At 41.8% G+C, this 17,181-nt stretch overlaps 1 protein-coding gene across 6 annotated transcripts in view; it reads left to right on the top strand.

The window, feature by feature from the left end:
• The first annotated feature begins 507 nt into the window (after nucleotides 1-507).
• Nucleotides 508-17,181, top strand: part of pfkfb4b (6-phosphofructo-2-kinase/fructose-2,6-biphosphatase 4b) — an 18,946-nt gene continuing 2,272 nt past the window's right edge. The window contains exons 1-14 of one of the 6 annotated variants that reach the window (XM_078248435.1): nucleotides 508-630; nucleotides 11,102-11,218; nucleotides 11,309-11,405; nucleotides 12,138-12,204; nucleotides 12,377-12,451; nucleotides 12,541-12,597; nucleotides 12,971-13,092; nucleotides 13,175-13,382; nucleotides 13,495-13,641; nucleotides 13,740-13,844; nucleotides 13,954-14,083; nucleotides 14,317-14,379; nucleotides 15,815-15,879; nucleotides 16,109-16,860. In XM_078248435.1, the coding sequence (XP_078104561.1) occupies nucleotides 588-630; nucleotides 11,102-11,218; nucleotides 11,309-11,405; nucleotides 12,138-12,204; nucleotides 12,377-12,451; nucleotides 12,541-12,597; nucleotides 12,971-13,092; nucleotides 13,175-13,382; nucleotides 13,495-13,641; nucleotides 13,740-13,844; nucleotides 13,954-14,083; nucleotides 14,317-14,379; nucleotides 15,815-15,879; nucleotides 16,109-16,216 (1,404 nt within the window). In that variant the 5' untranslated portion in view covers nucleotides 508-587 and the 3' untranslated portion in view covers nucleotides 16,217-16,860. Of the gene's footprint in view, nucleotides 631-3,569; nucleotides 3,665-9,838; nucleotides 10,033-11,101; nucleotides 11,219-11,308; nucleotides 11,406-12,137; nucleotides 12,205-12,376; nucleotides 12,452-12,540; nucleotides 12,598-12,970; nucleotides 13,093-13,174; nucleotides 13,383-13,494; nucleotides 13,642-13,739; nucleotides 13,845-13,953; nucleotides 14,084-14,316; nucleotides 14,380-15,814; nucleotides 16,861-17,181 lie in introns of those variants that run through there. The other 5 variants (XM_078248437.1, XM_078248432.1, XM_078248436.1 and 2 more) reach the window with 5 other exon arrangements.

Raw genomic sequence — 17,181 nt, 5'->3', positions numbered from 1 at the left:
CTGTCTGAAGGTATAGCTTACTGTTCAAGTTGTTTCTGTTTTTTACTTATAGAACCGGCAAATACAAGAACGTGAAAATACTTAAGATTTAACCATCTGCACCATGTGAGCACAACTGAAATAATAAAGCTATCATACATTTTGACACATTATTCACCTACAAGACAGGGCTTGAGGGTTATGTGTTGATGCAGGACCCAACTTGGTTGATTTTTTACTTAAGTGGTGAAAATTCTTCAAGAAATTTACAATTAATGAAATTAACAAAAAACAATATTGGGTTTTTGGGGCCCATGTGTGGTCTGGGGTCCAGGGTCACAGCTGGCTGGTGCATATATGACTGATTATTTTTCATACACAAAAAGGGCTTAAAACATATATGCAGACAGGGGTAGAGGTAAAGATAGAGCTAGGCATGAGCACAGCTAAACAATACAATAAAAGAGATGTGCTTGTGCGCGCTTATGGACGCAATGATGAGCGCGTGTTTCTCTCAGCGCTCACTTGCTTCATTCATTGCTGCCTGTGCTGCTGTAGGGACTCCCGCTGCTTACCACGCTGGAAAGAAGAGGCTTTAAATCTGGACCATGAGGGGCTCATGCCGCCCGAGAAACACGCGGGACAGGGCAGGTAAGGTGCAAACTCCTGCTGAGTTCTCACTTCTACACTTATATATTTTTGACACTCTTGTCAGTCGACATTGTCATTGTGTGCGGTGAGTGCTGCAGAGCAGCTGGGCTAGCGAGCGAAGGAAGTAAACAAGGCTGTGTCACGTAGGCATGCTTCAGAGCTGACAGGGCTTCCAAGTTCCTAACCAGGAAAGGCGGCACAGGCTGCGGGCGGCACACAGCCTTGACATTTGAGAAAGACTGGGTATTTCAGCTTTCACGTAGCAAAGAAATAGTTTGCAAATGCCAAGGATGCTTTGGTAGCTAACATCTCCCTATCTGCTAAGCCTGGCTGCAGCTGCTGGGTTAGCTAGCCTGTAAGCTAACATGGACTGGCAGTTACGAGAGGATGTAAAACACGTCATGACACTTATTATAATATTGTGTCAAAGACCCCCAAACAGATCTGAGAGATTAAGTTGGGACTCAAGAATGTTTGAGAAATGTCTAGAGTTAGCATAGTTGATGTTATGGGTCCGCTCATTAGGATGCAAAGGTAATAATACTGTCTGACCAATCTTTGTGGCAGGAGGAGAGAGGAGATAAATACAAAATACAAATAATTGAAAATACAAATTGAGAGGAGAGGAGTGAGGTCATACACTGGCCTCCAGGCTCTTTTTTACTCTCCAGGGAACCCCTGGTTCAGCTGCAGGACTTCCAGCATTATCCTTGGGCATCACAAATTTAGGAGCTCCCCATATGGCTCACACAGTGGCTGTGAATAAAATACCAAAAAGTTTTGTTTTTGAAGGACATGCTGGACTTGCTTTTAAATGTCTTTTTTTGTTGTTATAGTAACTCTTGTAGGCACAAATTAATTTCAACCAATTGTAAGTAACATGTGTAGCAGTGGATGGGACAGATGGAGAAGAGACTTCAGTGTCAATTTGGGTCCAAAATCCTGGTCTAACAGGGACGACCTAAACGTGCTAAATGTGCCTGAAATGCGCTCTTAACATTTGAGCCTGAACCTTTCTGTGTTAACGTTTGCAGGCTGTCTAACCCAGCCTACTCAATATTGCCTGCTATTGAGGTTCCTCGATGAATACTTCACATACTACAAAGGATTACGTGCATATGAATGGCATCTGAACCAATGCTTATAGCCTATATAATCTAGTGATTTAGTTATTAAAGAATAGGCTATTATGTAACTTTTCATGAAGCCTGGAGGGCCTGTTAAACATTGTGTTACTGTGCTGTCATATTGACAAACCCCATGCAGAGAGACAAACTCTACCAAGTCTCTGATATAGACTTTGTATCTTGAGGGTAGATCCACTGCTGTTTCTTGTACGAATATGGTCACTGTGGTTTAAATGTTGTGGCAGATTTACTAGGGATGAATAAAGCTCAGGCTGTGTTAGTGAGTAGGAGATGTGCTCTGCTGGCTTGTCTGTCTGCCAACACACAGAGAGAGGTGGGGCTAAGCAGAAAAACAGGAAAAACATGCTGGAAAGTGACATACTTCTGTATTTCTGGAGGCCTAGTTAGGCCTGTATTTTAAGAACGAAATACAAACAGCTACTTTGTATTTTAGCTATTTAGTATGGTGATAACAGTTTATGTGCATATTAAGATGTCCTTGCTGTTAACAGTGATGTAAATGTGATGACAAAAAGACCATGGTTGTGAAAGCATTGAGTTAGCTTTGTCTCTAGAGTGCCCACATAGCCCATATGTGTTTAAACTCCAGACGGAGAGAAATATGCTTTAGTGGGTGCAGCAGACCCAATACAGATTATATCCCTACACTTATACCTCAGAACATATTTACCCCCATTCCTTAGATGCTGCCAGCTGCAGTAAATCTACCTTCTCCCACCCTCTTTTTCCACCTCTCTAATCCTTATTTTCCCCGTTTTTATCTCCGTCAGATCCCAAATAATCACAATAAATCGCTCCCTCTCATCCTCGCTCATTGACTCACTCGCTGGCTCACTGCACCTCCCTCCCTGTGTCTGCTCTCTATCTGGGGGAAAGTTCACCCGCTCACTCAGAATCTCATTATAGGCTTCAGGCAGAGCTGGTAGTCTACATTTGTATGTGTAATGCCTATGCAGTCATTGTACGCCTGCATTGTACTGGTGAACTGACCAAACTGATGTTTTGACATCTGGGAACATTTAAGTGCAAGGTTGTTTTTTGTTATTCTTGTACATGTATGCTTGCAAATAGCAACATTAGTAGCAATGTTTCTGTACGATGGAGAAGTAAATCTTGCTTGCTCAGGCTCAGACGAAACAGGCCTTCTCTGTCAGCCTGTCGCATGTAACACAGAAGGACCGATTCTGGATTAGACTAGATACAAATTAGTGCCGAAAAGATTAGTTATTTAATTATAGTTGATCGTCACAAAATGTGTTAGAAAAATTATGCTTAGAACGGTTTTGCTTCAGTTTCTTTGTTAAACCATTTGCATCCAAGCTGCTGTTTTAGTATTTCTATCTTTCATGTGTTAAATGAGAATTCCGGTCGATTTCAACACGCAGCTGTGTTGTTTCTTGTCACGTAGTGCCGTCAGTAGCGAGAAAAACGAAAATAATCGGTGTTGCCTACACTGAGTTATGCTACTGCTAGCTTTCAAACCCAGGCGTCTGAAATGGGGCAGGTTTTAAACGTGCTTTTAGCCTCTTAAAGCACCCATATTATGCTCATTTTCAGGTTCATAATTGTATTTTAAGGTTGTACCAGAATAGGTTTACATGGTTTAATTTTCAAAAAACACCATATTTCTGTTGTACTGCATCGCTCTCTCTCACTGCTGCAGATCCTCTTTTCACCTGGTCTCTGTTTTAGCTACAGAGTGAGACCTCTTTTCTTCTTCTTCTTCTTCTGTACTATCTTTGATTGCACTCGCACATGCGCAGTAGCTCAGATGTAGATCATGTCAGCTAGCTAGCTCCATAAACGGTAAAAGAAAGGCTGTTTCTACAACTTCGGTCAGTTACAAGGCAGGATTAGCTGGGAGACTTCTAAATGAGGGCGCACATGTAAGTAGTTCTTTTGTAGATTATGGTGAACTTGTGTGTGTTGTAGGAGTGCTTTGCTATTGAGAACGAGGTAGCATGCTAGCGTTAGCGTTAACGCTAATGCTATGAGCTAATGGTTGCGGTTAGCCAGCTCGTTTTGGCTTGTGACACACATCACAAGCCGTGCCGATTTTGAACAGCTCACCCAGAGACTGAAGGCAGGACACATTCAGAAACCGTATCTCACTCAAAACAGCATGGATGGATTTCTTTCAAAGTTTGTATGTGTGTGGAAGCACCAGAGACACAAAAGAACACCCCAAATCCCAGAAAAAGTGTTTTTTTCATAATATGGGCACTTTAACATGTTTGTGATGTCATTACAAGTGTAGGCAACATTGATTATTTTCATTTTTCTCGCTACTGACAGCACTGCGTCACAACAAACAACATAGCTACATGTTGAAATTGACCAGAATTCTCCTTTAATCATGAAAGATGAGTGACCTTGCAAAGAGCACAGGATGTATCCTGAGGGCGGAGCGCTTAATGTGGAGGAGATGCCGCGCATGACCAGAGAAGCTACTGATTGCATGAACCGAATAACTAACTTGACTCCTAACTCCTTTAAAAAGACACTGTTGTGCGCTGAAGTGCTGTAAAACTGACTCTACTTGCAAGTAAAAACGAACTTTGAGAAAACTCCAGCGATTTTGTCCATTCTTTGATCAATCATTTTTCTAACATATTGCCAACATATTTGATAATCAAGTAATCATTTAAGTCATTTGTCAAACAAACATGCCAAAAAGAAACTCTGTTTGCAGCTTCTCCAGTGTGGGTGCTTGCTGTTTTTCTTTGGCTTATATCAGTGTAAAATGAATATCTTTGTGTTTCAGACTATTGATTGGACAAAACCAGCTATCTCCTTCATCAGAATCAGAATCAGAAAGGGTTTTATTGCCAAGTACGTTTTTTAACACATACAAGGAATTTGTTTTGGTGTTGTTGGTGCACGTCACACATTCTTTAGATTGAATATTAAACAATATAAGTATAGGTACAAACAGTATAAGTATATTTACATAGTATGTATTAAGTTAAAAATAAAGAATAAATAAAGATATAAATAAAAAATAAAGAGCATTACAGCAGAGAGAGAACAGTGGCATGAAGGTGGAGTGTCAGGGTGGTTTCCGGGCCTTGTTAATAAGGCTAGTGGCGGAGGGGAAAAAGCTGTTCATGTGACGTGAGGTTTTGGTCCTGATGGACCTCAGCCTCCTGCCAGAGGGGAGTGTCTCAAAGAGTTTGTGTCCGGGGTAGAGATGTTTCGATACCGATACCAGTATCGGTATTGGCTCCGATACCGCCTAAAACGCAGTATCGGTATCGGGAAGTACTGGAGTTTATGCACCGATCCGATACCACGTAATAAAGCCCTAAAGAAAAAATACGTTAAAGTAGTTTATGTTCTTTTTCCGTTATAACTGACTGTCAAACTGCATAATAAAAGAACGTTCTGTGGCGTTCATTGTTTGTGTTTGTTCATGTTTCGCAAAGAGTTTAACCTGAGCCAGACAACAAAGATAGAAATAATATCACATCCATACAGGGATAGTAGTATACAGTTGTTAAAACATAATGAAATATATATGACACACTGGTATCGGATCGGTACTCGGTATCGGCCGATACGCAAGTTCAGGTATCGGAATCGGTATCGGGAAGCAAAAAATGGTATCGGACCATCTCTAGTCTGGGGTGGGAGGGGTCGGCCACAATCTTTCCAGCACACTTCAGAGTCCTGGTGGCGTAAAGGTCCTGGAGCGGCGGCAGATTGCAGCCAATCACCTTCTCTGCAGACCGAATGACATGCTGCAGTCTGCCCTTGTCCTTGGCAGTGCTAGCAGCGTACCAGATGGTGATGGAGGATGTGAGGATGGACTCAATGATGGCTGTGTAGAAGTGCACCATCATTGTCTTTGGCAGGTTGAATTTCTTCAGCTGCCGCAGGAAGTACATCCTCTGTTGTGCTTTCTTGACGAGGGAGCTGATGTTCAGCTCCCACTTGAGGTCCTGGGAGATGGTAGTTCCCAGGAAGCGGAAAGACTCCACAGTGTCAATTGTGGAGCCACAGAGGGTGATGGGGGCAGGTGGGGCTGGGTTCTTCCTGAAGTCCACAACCATCTCCACTGTCTATAGAGCGTTGAGCTCTAGATTGTTTTGCTTGCACCAGGTCACCAGGTGGTCAGCCTCCCACCTGTAGGTGGACTCGTCATCATCAGAGATGAGTCCGATGAGGGAGGTGTCGTCCGCAAACTTCAGAAGCTTGACAGACTGGTGACTGGAGGTGCAGCTGTTGGTGTACAGGGAGAAGAGCAGAGGGGGAAAGAACACAGCCCTGAGGGGGATCCGGTGCTGATGGTCTGTGAGTTGGAGACGTGTTTCCCCAGCTTCACATGCTGCTTCCTGTCAGACAGGAAGTCAGTGATCCACCTGCAGGTGGAGTCAGGCACGCCTAGCTGGGAGAGTTTCTCCTGGAGCAGAGCCGGGATGATGGTGTTAAAGGCAGAGCTGAAGTCCACAAACAGGATCCTGGCATAGGTTCCTGCGGAGTCCAGGTGCCGGAGGATGTAGTGGAGGGTCAGGTTGACTGCATCGTCTACAGACCTATTGGCTCTGTAGGCAAACTGCAGGGGGTCCAGGAGGGGGTCGGTGATGTCTTTGAGGTGTGAAAGCACAAGGCGCTCAAAGGACTTCATAACCACAGAGGTCAGGGCGACGGGTCTGAAGTCATTAAGTCCTGTGGTCCTTGGCTTCTTGGGGACAGGGATTATGGTTGAGGTCTTGAAGCAGGCTGGCACGTGGCATGTCTCCAGTGAGTTGTTAAAAATGTCTGTGAACACTGGAGACAGCTGATCATCGCAGTGCTTCAAGCTTTCCTGGGGTTCTGACTCCTAAAGAGTCTGTTGTCGTCCCTCTCATGGATGGAGAGAGTCGTCACTGAGGTGGGTGGGGGGGTGGACCTTTATGGAGGGCATTGGTGGGGAGGCCCAGGACCTTGCTGAGGTGGAGGTGAAGCTCTTCACTGGTGAATGAGATACGGGTACCATCGCAAGAAACAAAGTTAAAACACAAAACAGAGCGCACCTACACACCGTGTCACCATTCTGCGGCGCCATCCTTGAGCGTCTTCTTGAGCTTCATTCTTCATTCTTCTGTGAAGTCTGTTTTTTTTTAATGGTTTGGTCTAACCCCCTTAGTTGTAGTTGATGGGACATCTCAACAGTAAAGCATTCAAGGGTATTTTACGCAATAGTATGTGCTGTGTTTTTTTTTTTGTATAGGGGCAATGTCATCTTGAAAAAGGATAGGCCTTCTTCCCCAAACTGTTCCCAAAACTAGGTCAATGAAGAAATGATGAAGACATTTCTAGGTATGGTGCAGAGGAAGGCGACTGGCCAGCACAGAGCCCTGACCTCAACCCCGTCCAACACCTTTAGGATGAGTTCAAATGCCGACTGCAAACCAGGCCTTATTGCCTTATCAGTGTCTGGCCTGCAGTCAGGTTCCAACATCTTGTAGAAAGCCTTCCCAAGAGTGGAGGCTGTCATAGCTGCAAAATGGGAGGGTAACTACATCTTAATGCAAATATCAATCATATGTTTGAAGTGTAGAAGGTCAGCAGAAACAAAAAGGTCCTGATCTTTTTAAACTAAAACAACTCACACGCTCTAGCCTAAATCACTATTAGGTTATAGACTCAACATTATGTTTTATTTTGTTCCTCTGTTACATACACAACATAACGTAACCTAATGGATACAACAATGCATATTTTAGGCAATATAATGGTAATATATGATCCAGACAAGATAGTGTTTAACCCTGTATCAACTTGCTGCAATCACACTTCACTGCCAAACACTGCAACTGGTCATACTATAAATGATCGTTACCAGCATTTGTCAGCCTTAAAACACCTGTTCTTCAGCATTTTAATCACTGAGTTGTTACATTTCTCAAAAAATAGAAAAAATAAATAGGACAGAGAGAAAGCTAACCAGAGATGTGACAGGAGATTGATAAATGCTGCAATTTGGCACTCAGCCTAACATGCCACACGTTTCAGAATCAAAAGGTCCAGCCCACATTAGACGTAGAGATTTAAACTTCTAACGAAGGTTTTAATTGCAGCTGAGGAATATGTTTTATGTACGTTTAGGAAGAGATGAGTGAGGGAATGTAAAAGCAGGCAAGCAAGCTACAACGTCATCAAGACATTAAAGTAGAGATACTTTATAGAATTTTATTTAGTTTTTTGATTTTGTAATTTTATAAATGTATTCATGTGATTGCTTAATTCAGTTATACTTCTTTATTTTCACACACACACACACACACACACACACACACACACACACACACACACACACACACACACACACACACACACACACACACACACGCACACACACAAATGATCTCTATTTTAGATGCTTGGGTCCTGAGCAATACACCTGTCATGACATAGATGTGTCACATACCCAAGTCTACTACTCAAACACTGGTGAAAGTACACAGCGCCACCTGGTGTTACAGCTTTGACCCTACATTAGTAGGTTGTTGAAAACAAACCCAATGCAGGCGTCCATATTCATTACAAGTCTGGATGTTTTCAGTCATTACTTTAAAGTGAAACTTGAACCAGTTTTGCATAGATAGCTGATGATGTTCTGGCTGCTGTACTGGACTTATTTTTTTCTTGTCTCATGCAGGATATTGATATAGTCAGCATTTTCCATCTGTTGCCTTTGTTGTACAAACACACATTTTGGCTTAGGACGACAACATTGCTGTACAGAGACGACAGTTAATTAAAACAAAGTTATTTTTATGCTGTAACTGAACCTGAGACCTAATGGAAGACTTAACTGTACTGGAGAACACATAATTGGTTATGTGCTGACATGATTAGTTGATGAAGCAATTAGTTGATCTGCATAAACATTAATTGACAATTGTTTAAAGTCATTTATCAACACTTGCTGATTCAAGACTCTTAAATGTGAAGATCTGCTGCTTTTCTGTGTTTTTATATCATCGCATACTGAATATATTTGGGTTTCCAAAACTTTGACAAAAGATTTACATTATCTGATGTTGAAGTTGTTGACGACTTTTACCACGAGAGTGGCCTGTGGGGCCCGTGAATGGGTCATGTATATACTGTTTATGCGTGTGAGTGGCTTAAACGATCTGAGCTCCATGCAGTCAGCACGCCCTCCTTATCACAGAGCCGCCTCTTCTATTGGCCGCTGGACCTCTTATCTCTTCTCTGATTGGTTCATTTCTCAGCTGCATTCAGTGCCCATGTGTGCTGCATTTGAGCAGCTTAACTCTTGTTTTTGTTTTAACATCTGCTTTTTTCAGCTTCTTTTGCTCACTCCGCGCGTCATTACGGTAACATTTAAAAAGGTGGTGTCTTAGAAATAAGTATTTGTTTGCTTATCGTCTGGAAATATGTATAAAAAGGATTCAGTAAATTGTATTAGTTTACACCACAGAAGGTTAATTCAAATATGAGCATCACAAGACTGTCAAAAAGACAACAAAAACAGAATGTGCTACAAAAAGTTAAAACAAACTTAAACAAAGCCTCCCATTCCCGAACATGTAGCTGTCTTTCTGTGAATAATGGTACTTTTGTTAATATAATGGTTGACAAAGGAACGTTATCATTTATTAGTGAATTGAGCGATATTTTATGGTTTGCCAGTTTCTATTATATTTCTAAGCTCTGGAAAAGCTAGTAGGCTAAATAGACTTTGAGTTATAGGATTATTTTGTCAAACATTATATTTCTATTTATCTTTTGAGTGCATCATTACTTAGACGAAGTGCCTTCCCAGTCTTAAAGAAGCATATTCGTGCATTGTGTGCTGCTGAAAAATTAAATTGGAAACAAGTCTGTGATAAATGCCTGGGATAACACTGGAACATAAAATTAGTAAACAATTGAAAATACAAATTGAGGCCGTTATAGTTAAGGTGAAAATAACACGACTGACATGCTGGTTACTGCACATTCTGTCCATGGCTCCTTGTTTTGCTCCATCATTCTGTGTTGCGCTCAGTCTCCAGTCGTTATGGTAATGAACAACTGCTGTTCTCAGCTGATATGTGACATCCACCACCCCCCTGAGCCACACTGTCAGGGCTACAGCCCACCGCCTCAGTTAAACATTAGGAGGGTAGCAGTGATCCAACATCCATAATGTTAGACAACGATGAGTTCATGTTGGAGACTTCCCCGCGGGAACTCACCCAGAACCCGCTTAGGAAGATCTGGATGCCGTGCAAAAACGGGCACATAGCTCAGAGACGGGGTAAGATGCAGCTGGCCGTTAAGTGCCGCAAAGGATGTGACTGGGATGTGATGCTGCTAATATATTTTCTTTTCTTTCATCATATTTTCTTTTATTCATGTTTTCCTGGGCCCAGTTCGTCTTTGATCTTAAATGTGTTTCTTTATGTGACATTTGCGCGCGGTTGTTTTAGATGAAGCACACTAATTAGTTGCTGAATAACTGTTATTCTTGCCTTTTGTGCTGGGCAGTGTTGCACCATCTTATCCGGTTTATTTACCCTCCTAACATCACAGGCATGGAAGTACATTTCGCGATTGAAAGGATTATTGCAAGCTCGCTGAATTGGGTTTGGCCATGATACACACATGACCCAAATACATCAATTTACCCCACTCACAGCTAACATGTCTGATGGGTGTTGACTTGTGTTAGTGTGGATGTGAGAGTGAGCAGCTGTGTTTTATTTCAGCCACTCGCTCTCACTCTGGTTTGCTCTCTCTGCAGGCTTGTTTTTGCTGAGTCAAGCTCTGCTTTCCTTATTGCTGTTTCTTTGAAATCAAGCAGTCCAGCCCTGCATCCGCATCTGGGCCTATACCTATAGCCTACCTTCTAGTATAGATGTATTTATTACTACATTATTCACTGAAGAGTCTCTTCTTCTTTTTCCCGTATGGTCTGTGAGGTGAGGGAGTGTCACATCAAACACAAGGACGGATATACTGTATGCAAAAGAGCTCAGTGTTGTAATGTATTTTTATGCGCAGGAGTTTAGCATTTGAACCTACTTTTTAAAGTGTATTAAAAATGACAATTTAAATATTTAAAATAAAGAAAGTAATTAACAATTAAAGGAAATCCCTTCCTTTTTTCTCATTCTCATTAACAGCTTGTCTCAAAATCTTTGCAACAAGTGTTCTCACTGTCGGGTGTAATTATGAACAACCTTCAAAACTATTAAACTCTTACTGAATGGAATAATGTTGACAAGCCACACTAAGCCAATTAAATGTGTGAGAAGAAGTGAGTTAAATCTATTAAAAGTGTCTCTCTCTCTCTCTCTCTCTCTCTCTCTCTCTCTCTCTCTCAGTGTGTATGACAAACTGCCCGACCCTTATTGTGACTGTTGGACTTCCAGCTCGAGGGAAGACTTACATTTCAAAGAAGCTCACACGCTACTTAAACTGGATAGGTGTGCCAACCAAAGGTACCAGCTACAGCCCCAACACATACACACATTGTAGAAACCAGCTGTACTCCCATCTTTTGAAAAATACACATTTTTCATCTGTAACAGAGTTCAACGTTGGCCAGTACCGGAGGGAGTGTCTAAAGATCTACAAGTCCTTTGAGTTCTTCCGTCCAGATAATGAAGAGGGGTTAAAAATCAGACGGTAAGTCTACACTGATTGGCCAACCATGAGCACTGACCAGCCAACAGTCTGCAGGTTTTCAGGTGATCGGACGGACTGAAAATCGGCAGACTTTTGCCTCTCTGCAGCACATGGTTGACCACCCTGATATACACTTTATATACAGTAATAACATAATACTTCAGTACTCTATCCAGATGACAAGTTATATTTCTTAAGGTAATTCTGTAGACCATTATTAGAAAAGAAATGTGTTTTTAGGATCTAAACTACTTATTTGGAAATGAAAAAATAAATTAAACAAATATTACAGATTTTGAGAGTTTCTTTCTGGTTCAACTTGGACTTCTTGTGCACAAACACAGTTTTTTTAATTATTCCTAATTATACATTTTTTGTGATTGGTAATTTTAGTCGAGATGTCTTCATCTTAAAAAACCCAAATGATTCACAATACTATGATTTTAAACCATTGTTTATTCAAGATGTATTTATATAGCTCTTTACAGCAACCAGCAGGTATCCAAAATACTTTACCATCAAGGACCAAGACTAAAAACATAACATACAGTAAAATCAAAAAAGGTTGTCTTATATTGTTTTTCATGTGACAAATTTCTACAACACACAGCATCTAAAGATACGGTTTAAATGTTTAAAGTGTGTCTGCCTAAATACTAATCGATGTAGTTGGGTAACAAACGTTAGAAATCTTTGCAGTACACTGAGTCTGTGTCTGCTGTCCTTCCACAGCCAGTGTGCGTTGGCAGCACTTAATGATGTCCGGCAGTACCTGAGTGTGGAAGGAGGACAGGTGGCGGTGAGTCCTTGATGCTGTCCCATGGTTCTCCATGGCAAATCATCATATCAATACATACCAGGGCTGTATAACACTACTGTATGTGTATGTGTCCAAGACAAATTTCCTTCGGGACAATAAAATCTATCTTATCATATCTCATAAGGAGTGTATTTTTCCCCTGCTGTTTCAGGTGTTTGATGCCACAAATACAACAAGAGAAAGACGAGGAACCATCATCAAGTTCGCTGAGCAGAATGGATTCAAGGTAGGTTAACCAAGGCAAGGTTTTATTGAATTCAATCAGTCACTTGAACTTGATGGCCTGAAGTTTATTATATTGTCTTGTCAATGCAGGTATTTTTTGTGGAGTCTGTGTGTGAGGACCCAGATGTTATTGCACAAAACATAGTGGTAAGCCTTTTTCTCTTTGTTTTCTATCCAGTACAAACCATTGAAAATATGATGAGCAAACAATGTTCTGTAGTTATTTTGAGAGAGAAAAAATGGTCGACATAAGTAATACGTAAAAAAGATATCTGACAAATTCACTCTTCCTTGCAAATGATAGAGTGACATTGCGAAGTTTCAAAAAATGTGCGCGTTTGGGTGTTTTCACACTGGCATTCAAAGCCAAAAGCAGTTAAAATGTGGTTATATGAAGGTAGCCCAATAAGACTTTCAAGCTCTGGTTCAAATCTAAACAAACAAACTCGGTGTAAAAAGAAAAGGCTGAAAGCAGTGCCATTGTCCTGTTTTCTCTGCTCACACCCTCTTCCCTTTGTAGCAAGTTAAGTTGGACAGCCCAGACTACACACACTGCAACACAGAGGAGGTCATTGAGGACTTCATGAAGAGGATCAAGTGTTACGAGTCCTCCTACCAGCCTCTGGACGAGGTTCTGGACAGGTGAGGAAACACAAAATGACTATCATCAGATCAAACTACCTTGTCAAGATCGCAGACGGTTGACTGACTCTCTTTGCTCCAGGGATCTGTCCTACATAAAGATCATGGACGTGGGCTGTCGTTACCTGGTGAACCGCGTCCTTGACCACATCCAAAGCCGAATCGTCTACTACCTGATGAACATTCACATCACGCCGCGCTCCATCTACCTGTGTCGCCACGGGGAGAGCGACCTCAACATCAAGGGACGGATCGGAGGAGACTCTGCCTTGTCCGCCAGAGGAAAAGAGGTGCGTGTTTGAGTCACATGTGAGTTTAAGTGTGGTCTAAAAGATATGTCAGTATGGTTTTTGAAGAGAAATAATTGTTCTCATTGGATGGATTCGGTCTCTTGGGTTCCAGTTTGCCAAAAGTCTGAGGAAATTCATCCAGGACCAGAACATCAAAGATCTGAAAGTGTGGACCAGCCAAATGAAGAGGACAATTCAGACAGCGGAGTGCTTGGGAGTGCCATACGAACAGTGGAAGTCCCTCAACGAAATAGATGCTGTATGTCTATTCCTGTATTTATCATAAATGAATACAAAAGGTCCTTTTTAAGAATTTGTTTGCTCAAGCTAAACACATCTTTTCCCCTCTTTACTAAGGGTGTGTGTGAGGAAATGATGTACGAGGAGATCCAAGAGCATTACCCTCTGGAGTTTGCACTGAGAGACCAAGACAAGTACCGCTACCGCTATCCTAAAGGAGAGGTGAGAATGTGGTTCCTCCAAACGTCTCGTTATTATTCTTTAGAGGTGAATGGATATGTTTGTGTCTTGTAAACGGTGTGTTTTTGAACAGTCTTTGATTCTCCGTCAGTCTTATGAAGACCTGGTGCAGCGACTGGAGCCTGTGATCATGGAGTTGGAGAGACAGGAGAATATTCTGGTCGTTTGTCACCAGGCCGTCATGCGTTGTCTTCTTGCATATTTCCTGGACAAGACTGCAGGTATGAAGGACTTACAGTAGGAGATATGAACAAAAAAATGTAAGCGTTTTCTGATTATATGCTGATTTATGATATACATCAGGTTAATAAAAAAAAAAAAAATTAGAATACATTTCTTTGGCTAAACTACAACATATTGAAAAGCACCATTTGCAGCCTTAAATGAAAATATGCTGTACAACTTAACCCTGCAACTTCAAAGATGTTTCATAACTTTCTGTCTGTCTCCACAGATGAGTTGCCTTACCTTAAGTGTCCTTTGCACACGGTTTTGAAGTTGACCCCCATGGCTTACGGTGAGTTCTATAATTTTCTAGGCTTATATCGACATATAATATTGACTATTATTAATCTTCCACGTTAAGGCATCCATGTTTTTTTTGTTGCATCATTCTGTCTGAAACACTTATTTTGAAGGTAAAATATGAAGTGAGTATTGCTTACTGTTTGAAAACACACAGTGTTCAAAGTTGACCTCTCCCCCCCCGGCTCAGAGCCAGAGAGAGAACACAGCGGTCGAGAGAGCTAGAGAGTAAATGAAGTGAGGGCACGCCGTAGAATGCAGTTTCATGGCGGTTATGTTCTAAATTAAAGGTAAACGCACCCACACCTCCCTGGGAAGGTGCAGCATTGCGGGATTATGAGTCAATGCAGAGCTTCATCCTGTCTGTTTCCCTGTGTGTGTGACAGTTAAACTTGGGCGTTGGTATGAGACGCTGATGGGCAAAGCGGCGGTTTTAGGAACTACCGTGCGTTCATGGACATCGGAAAAACGTTTTTCCGAGTGAAAACGTCATCATTCACGTCCCTTCCTGTGGGAATCAGAGGTGGGAAACTCAGGCCAGATTTTGCTAACCGAGTTTCCCAGTTGGTGACGCGTTGTTGACAACTGACGTTTGATGTAGGCGAATTTGGTTCACTGAACATATTTCAATGACAGTAAACGTATTTATTGTGGACAAACGCCTCTGTTGAGAAACATACACAGACATAACATGTTTCAAATTATTCATAAATAGGCCTATGTATAAAAAAAAACAACACCTTATCCGTGTCCTTTTCCGTCCGTTGTCCTGCAGATAACAAACACCTGACGATGTGCTGTTTGTATGCTCGCATAAGAAAACCGCAGCAAATGATTGTGGCCTCCATGTTTTCACCATGTTTTCACACACCTGATGCTCTAGGCTACGGCCAACAGTTGGTGGCAATCATGCAACAAGTTGTTATGCCAAACGCCAATATAACTGAAGAAGAAGAACACGCATCCCGACCATCCTAACCATGTGAACGCTGGTAGTTGGAAAAACAACGTAATCACAGGGATGGGTCCCTGTCATTCCGAGGTGGCATGAACACGCCACTAGAATGGGCTGCACTACCTGCACGCTGTTATTGGCTGGGGGTTACACACCCACGTGAGGCCCAAAGGCTCTTTGCCGACACCCATAAACGTCCTGCACACTGAAACATAAGAAGAAAAGAGAAAATACAGGCAGAGGGCAGAGTCTCTGCAGATACAGACACTACCACACACTTCTAGTGGGTCATAAGTGATGATTTTTTTGTGTGTATTAGTCTATACATAGTTTTTTTTAGGATAACACTGCATATTATGCCTTTTAAAATATTTGTATTTGGAGTCCAATGTAAACTTGCCACCTAGAGAAAGATAGTATGACCAAAGATAATTTTGTGTTAATAAGCCTTGCTTTGTTTGCTCTTTCTCAGGATGTAAAGTGGAGTCTGTCTATTTAGGCGTGGATTCTGTGAACACACAAAGAGACAGGCCAGAGGTAGGTATCCCAGGCAGCACACAGAAATGTCTCTCAGCAGACGACGTAGAAAACTTGAATCCGCTTCAGGGTTGATTCACCTCACTGCACATCTTGTATCGGGGACTCAAGCAGGAGAATGCCTCGCAGTGAACACTTTAACTGTAAAAGCTGTGTGTGACTTTCTTTGATTTCTGGAAAGGCACATTCTATGTCTTCATCATATTTATCTTCCATCTCCCTCCTGAAGCAAGGCTTCGCAGTCAGTGCTGATCCATCCCTCTCTTCTTATTGCACAGAGAATGTAAATCTTTCACAATGGCAGAGGAAACCGTGTTCAGTCTCCATCTACCAGTGATCCCTGACAGCAATCAAGACAACTGTGACATCACTTACCATTGACACTCCTACCTCCATCCTGTCAGCAATGACCTTTCTCTCATTTCATTTTTGCCTTTCAGTCGGAGCAGAAATGGGCTTTTTCCTACATTGGCCCTGAGAGCTCAACTGCAGGGCCACTGCACTGCAACTTCAGAAAACACATTAAATAAGACAAAATGCTAAGCAAACACAACCCTGCAAATCTCACAGAACACAATGGAAATTAATAAAACAAAAGACTGACTATATTAACCTCTTAGCATTCCACCCCCTTTTTAAAGGGGTGGGATGTTCAGGGGTAGATTAAAGGTCAACAGTATATGTCACATAGAAGTGGTGTACATCATCTGAAAGCTGGGAACCTGAAGATAAATTGAAGCTGCAGCTCAGCACTGTGTGTCAGGTTGTTCTAGTCATAAATCAGAAATAAAAAAATAATTTGGGCGACCCGATAGCCATGTGATTAGGGCGCCTACCACACGGGTGCAAATGCCCTGGGCAATTAGTCGCCGATTCGATTCCCAGCTGGCCAGACCGTTTGCTGCATGTTATTCCCCTGCTCTCTTTTCCCACATTTCCACAATCAAATAAATGCATAAAATGCCTAACAAATCTTTATAACTGTGAAGGTGTATAAGGGCTCAACATTATGATTGAAATTATATGATGGCATACCTACTATGTGCTCACTTATGTTTCATAAGTTGTTGCAGCAATTTTTGGATTGATACCATTTGTTACACAGATTTGGTGCTAAATTTAACAATTGTTTACCACTCGAAAATTGATAAGAAATGGTCGGAAATTCCTCCATAACACCACATTAAGACACCAAAACCTTGAGGAACACCATAGACAAATGTATGCTGTGATTTTGGTAAAGATGTTTTCTCCATTTGCTTGTGTTTTGACTAGTTGCAGGGCGCTGAATTCTCAGGTCCA

Source organism: Sander vitreus, chromosome 4, assembly GCF_031162955.1.
Source record: "Sander vitreus isolate 19-12246 chromosome 4, sanVit1, whole genome shotgun sequence".
In the NCBI taxonomy this organism is placed as follows: domain Eukaryota; kingdom Metazoa; phylum Chordata; class Actinopteri; order Perciformes; family Percidae; genus Sander; species Sander vitreus.
The sequence above is the reverse complement of the archived record's forward strand: the minus strand, read 5'-3'. Positions and strand labels throughout refer to the sequence as shown.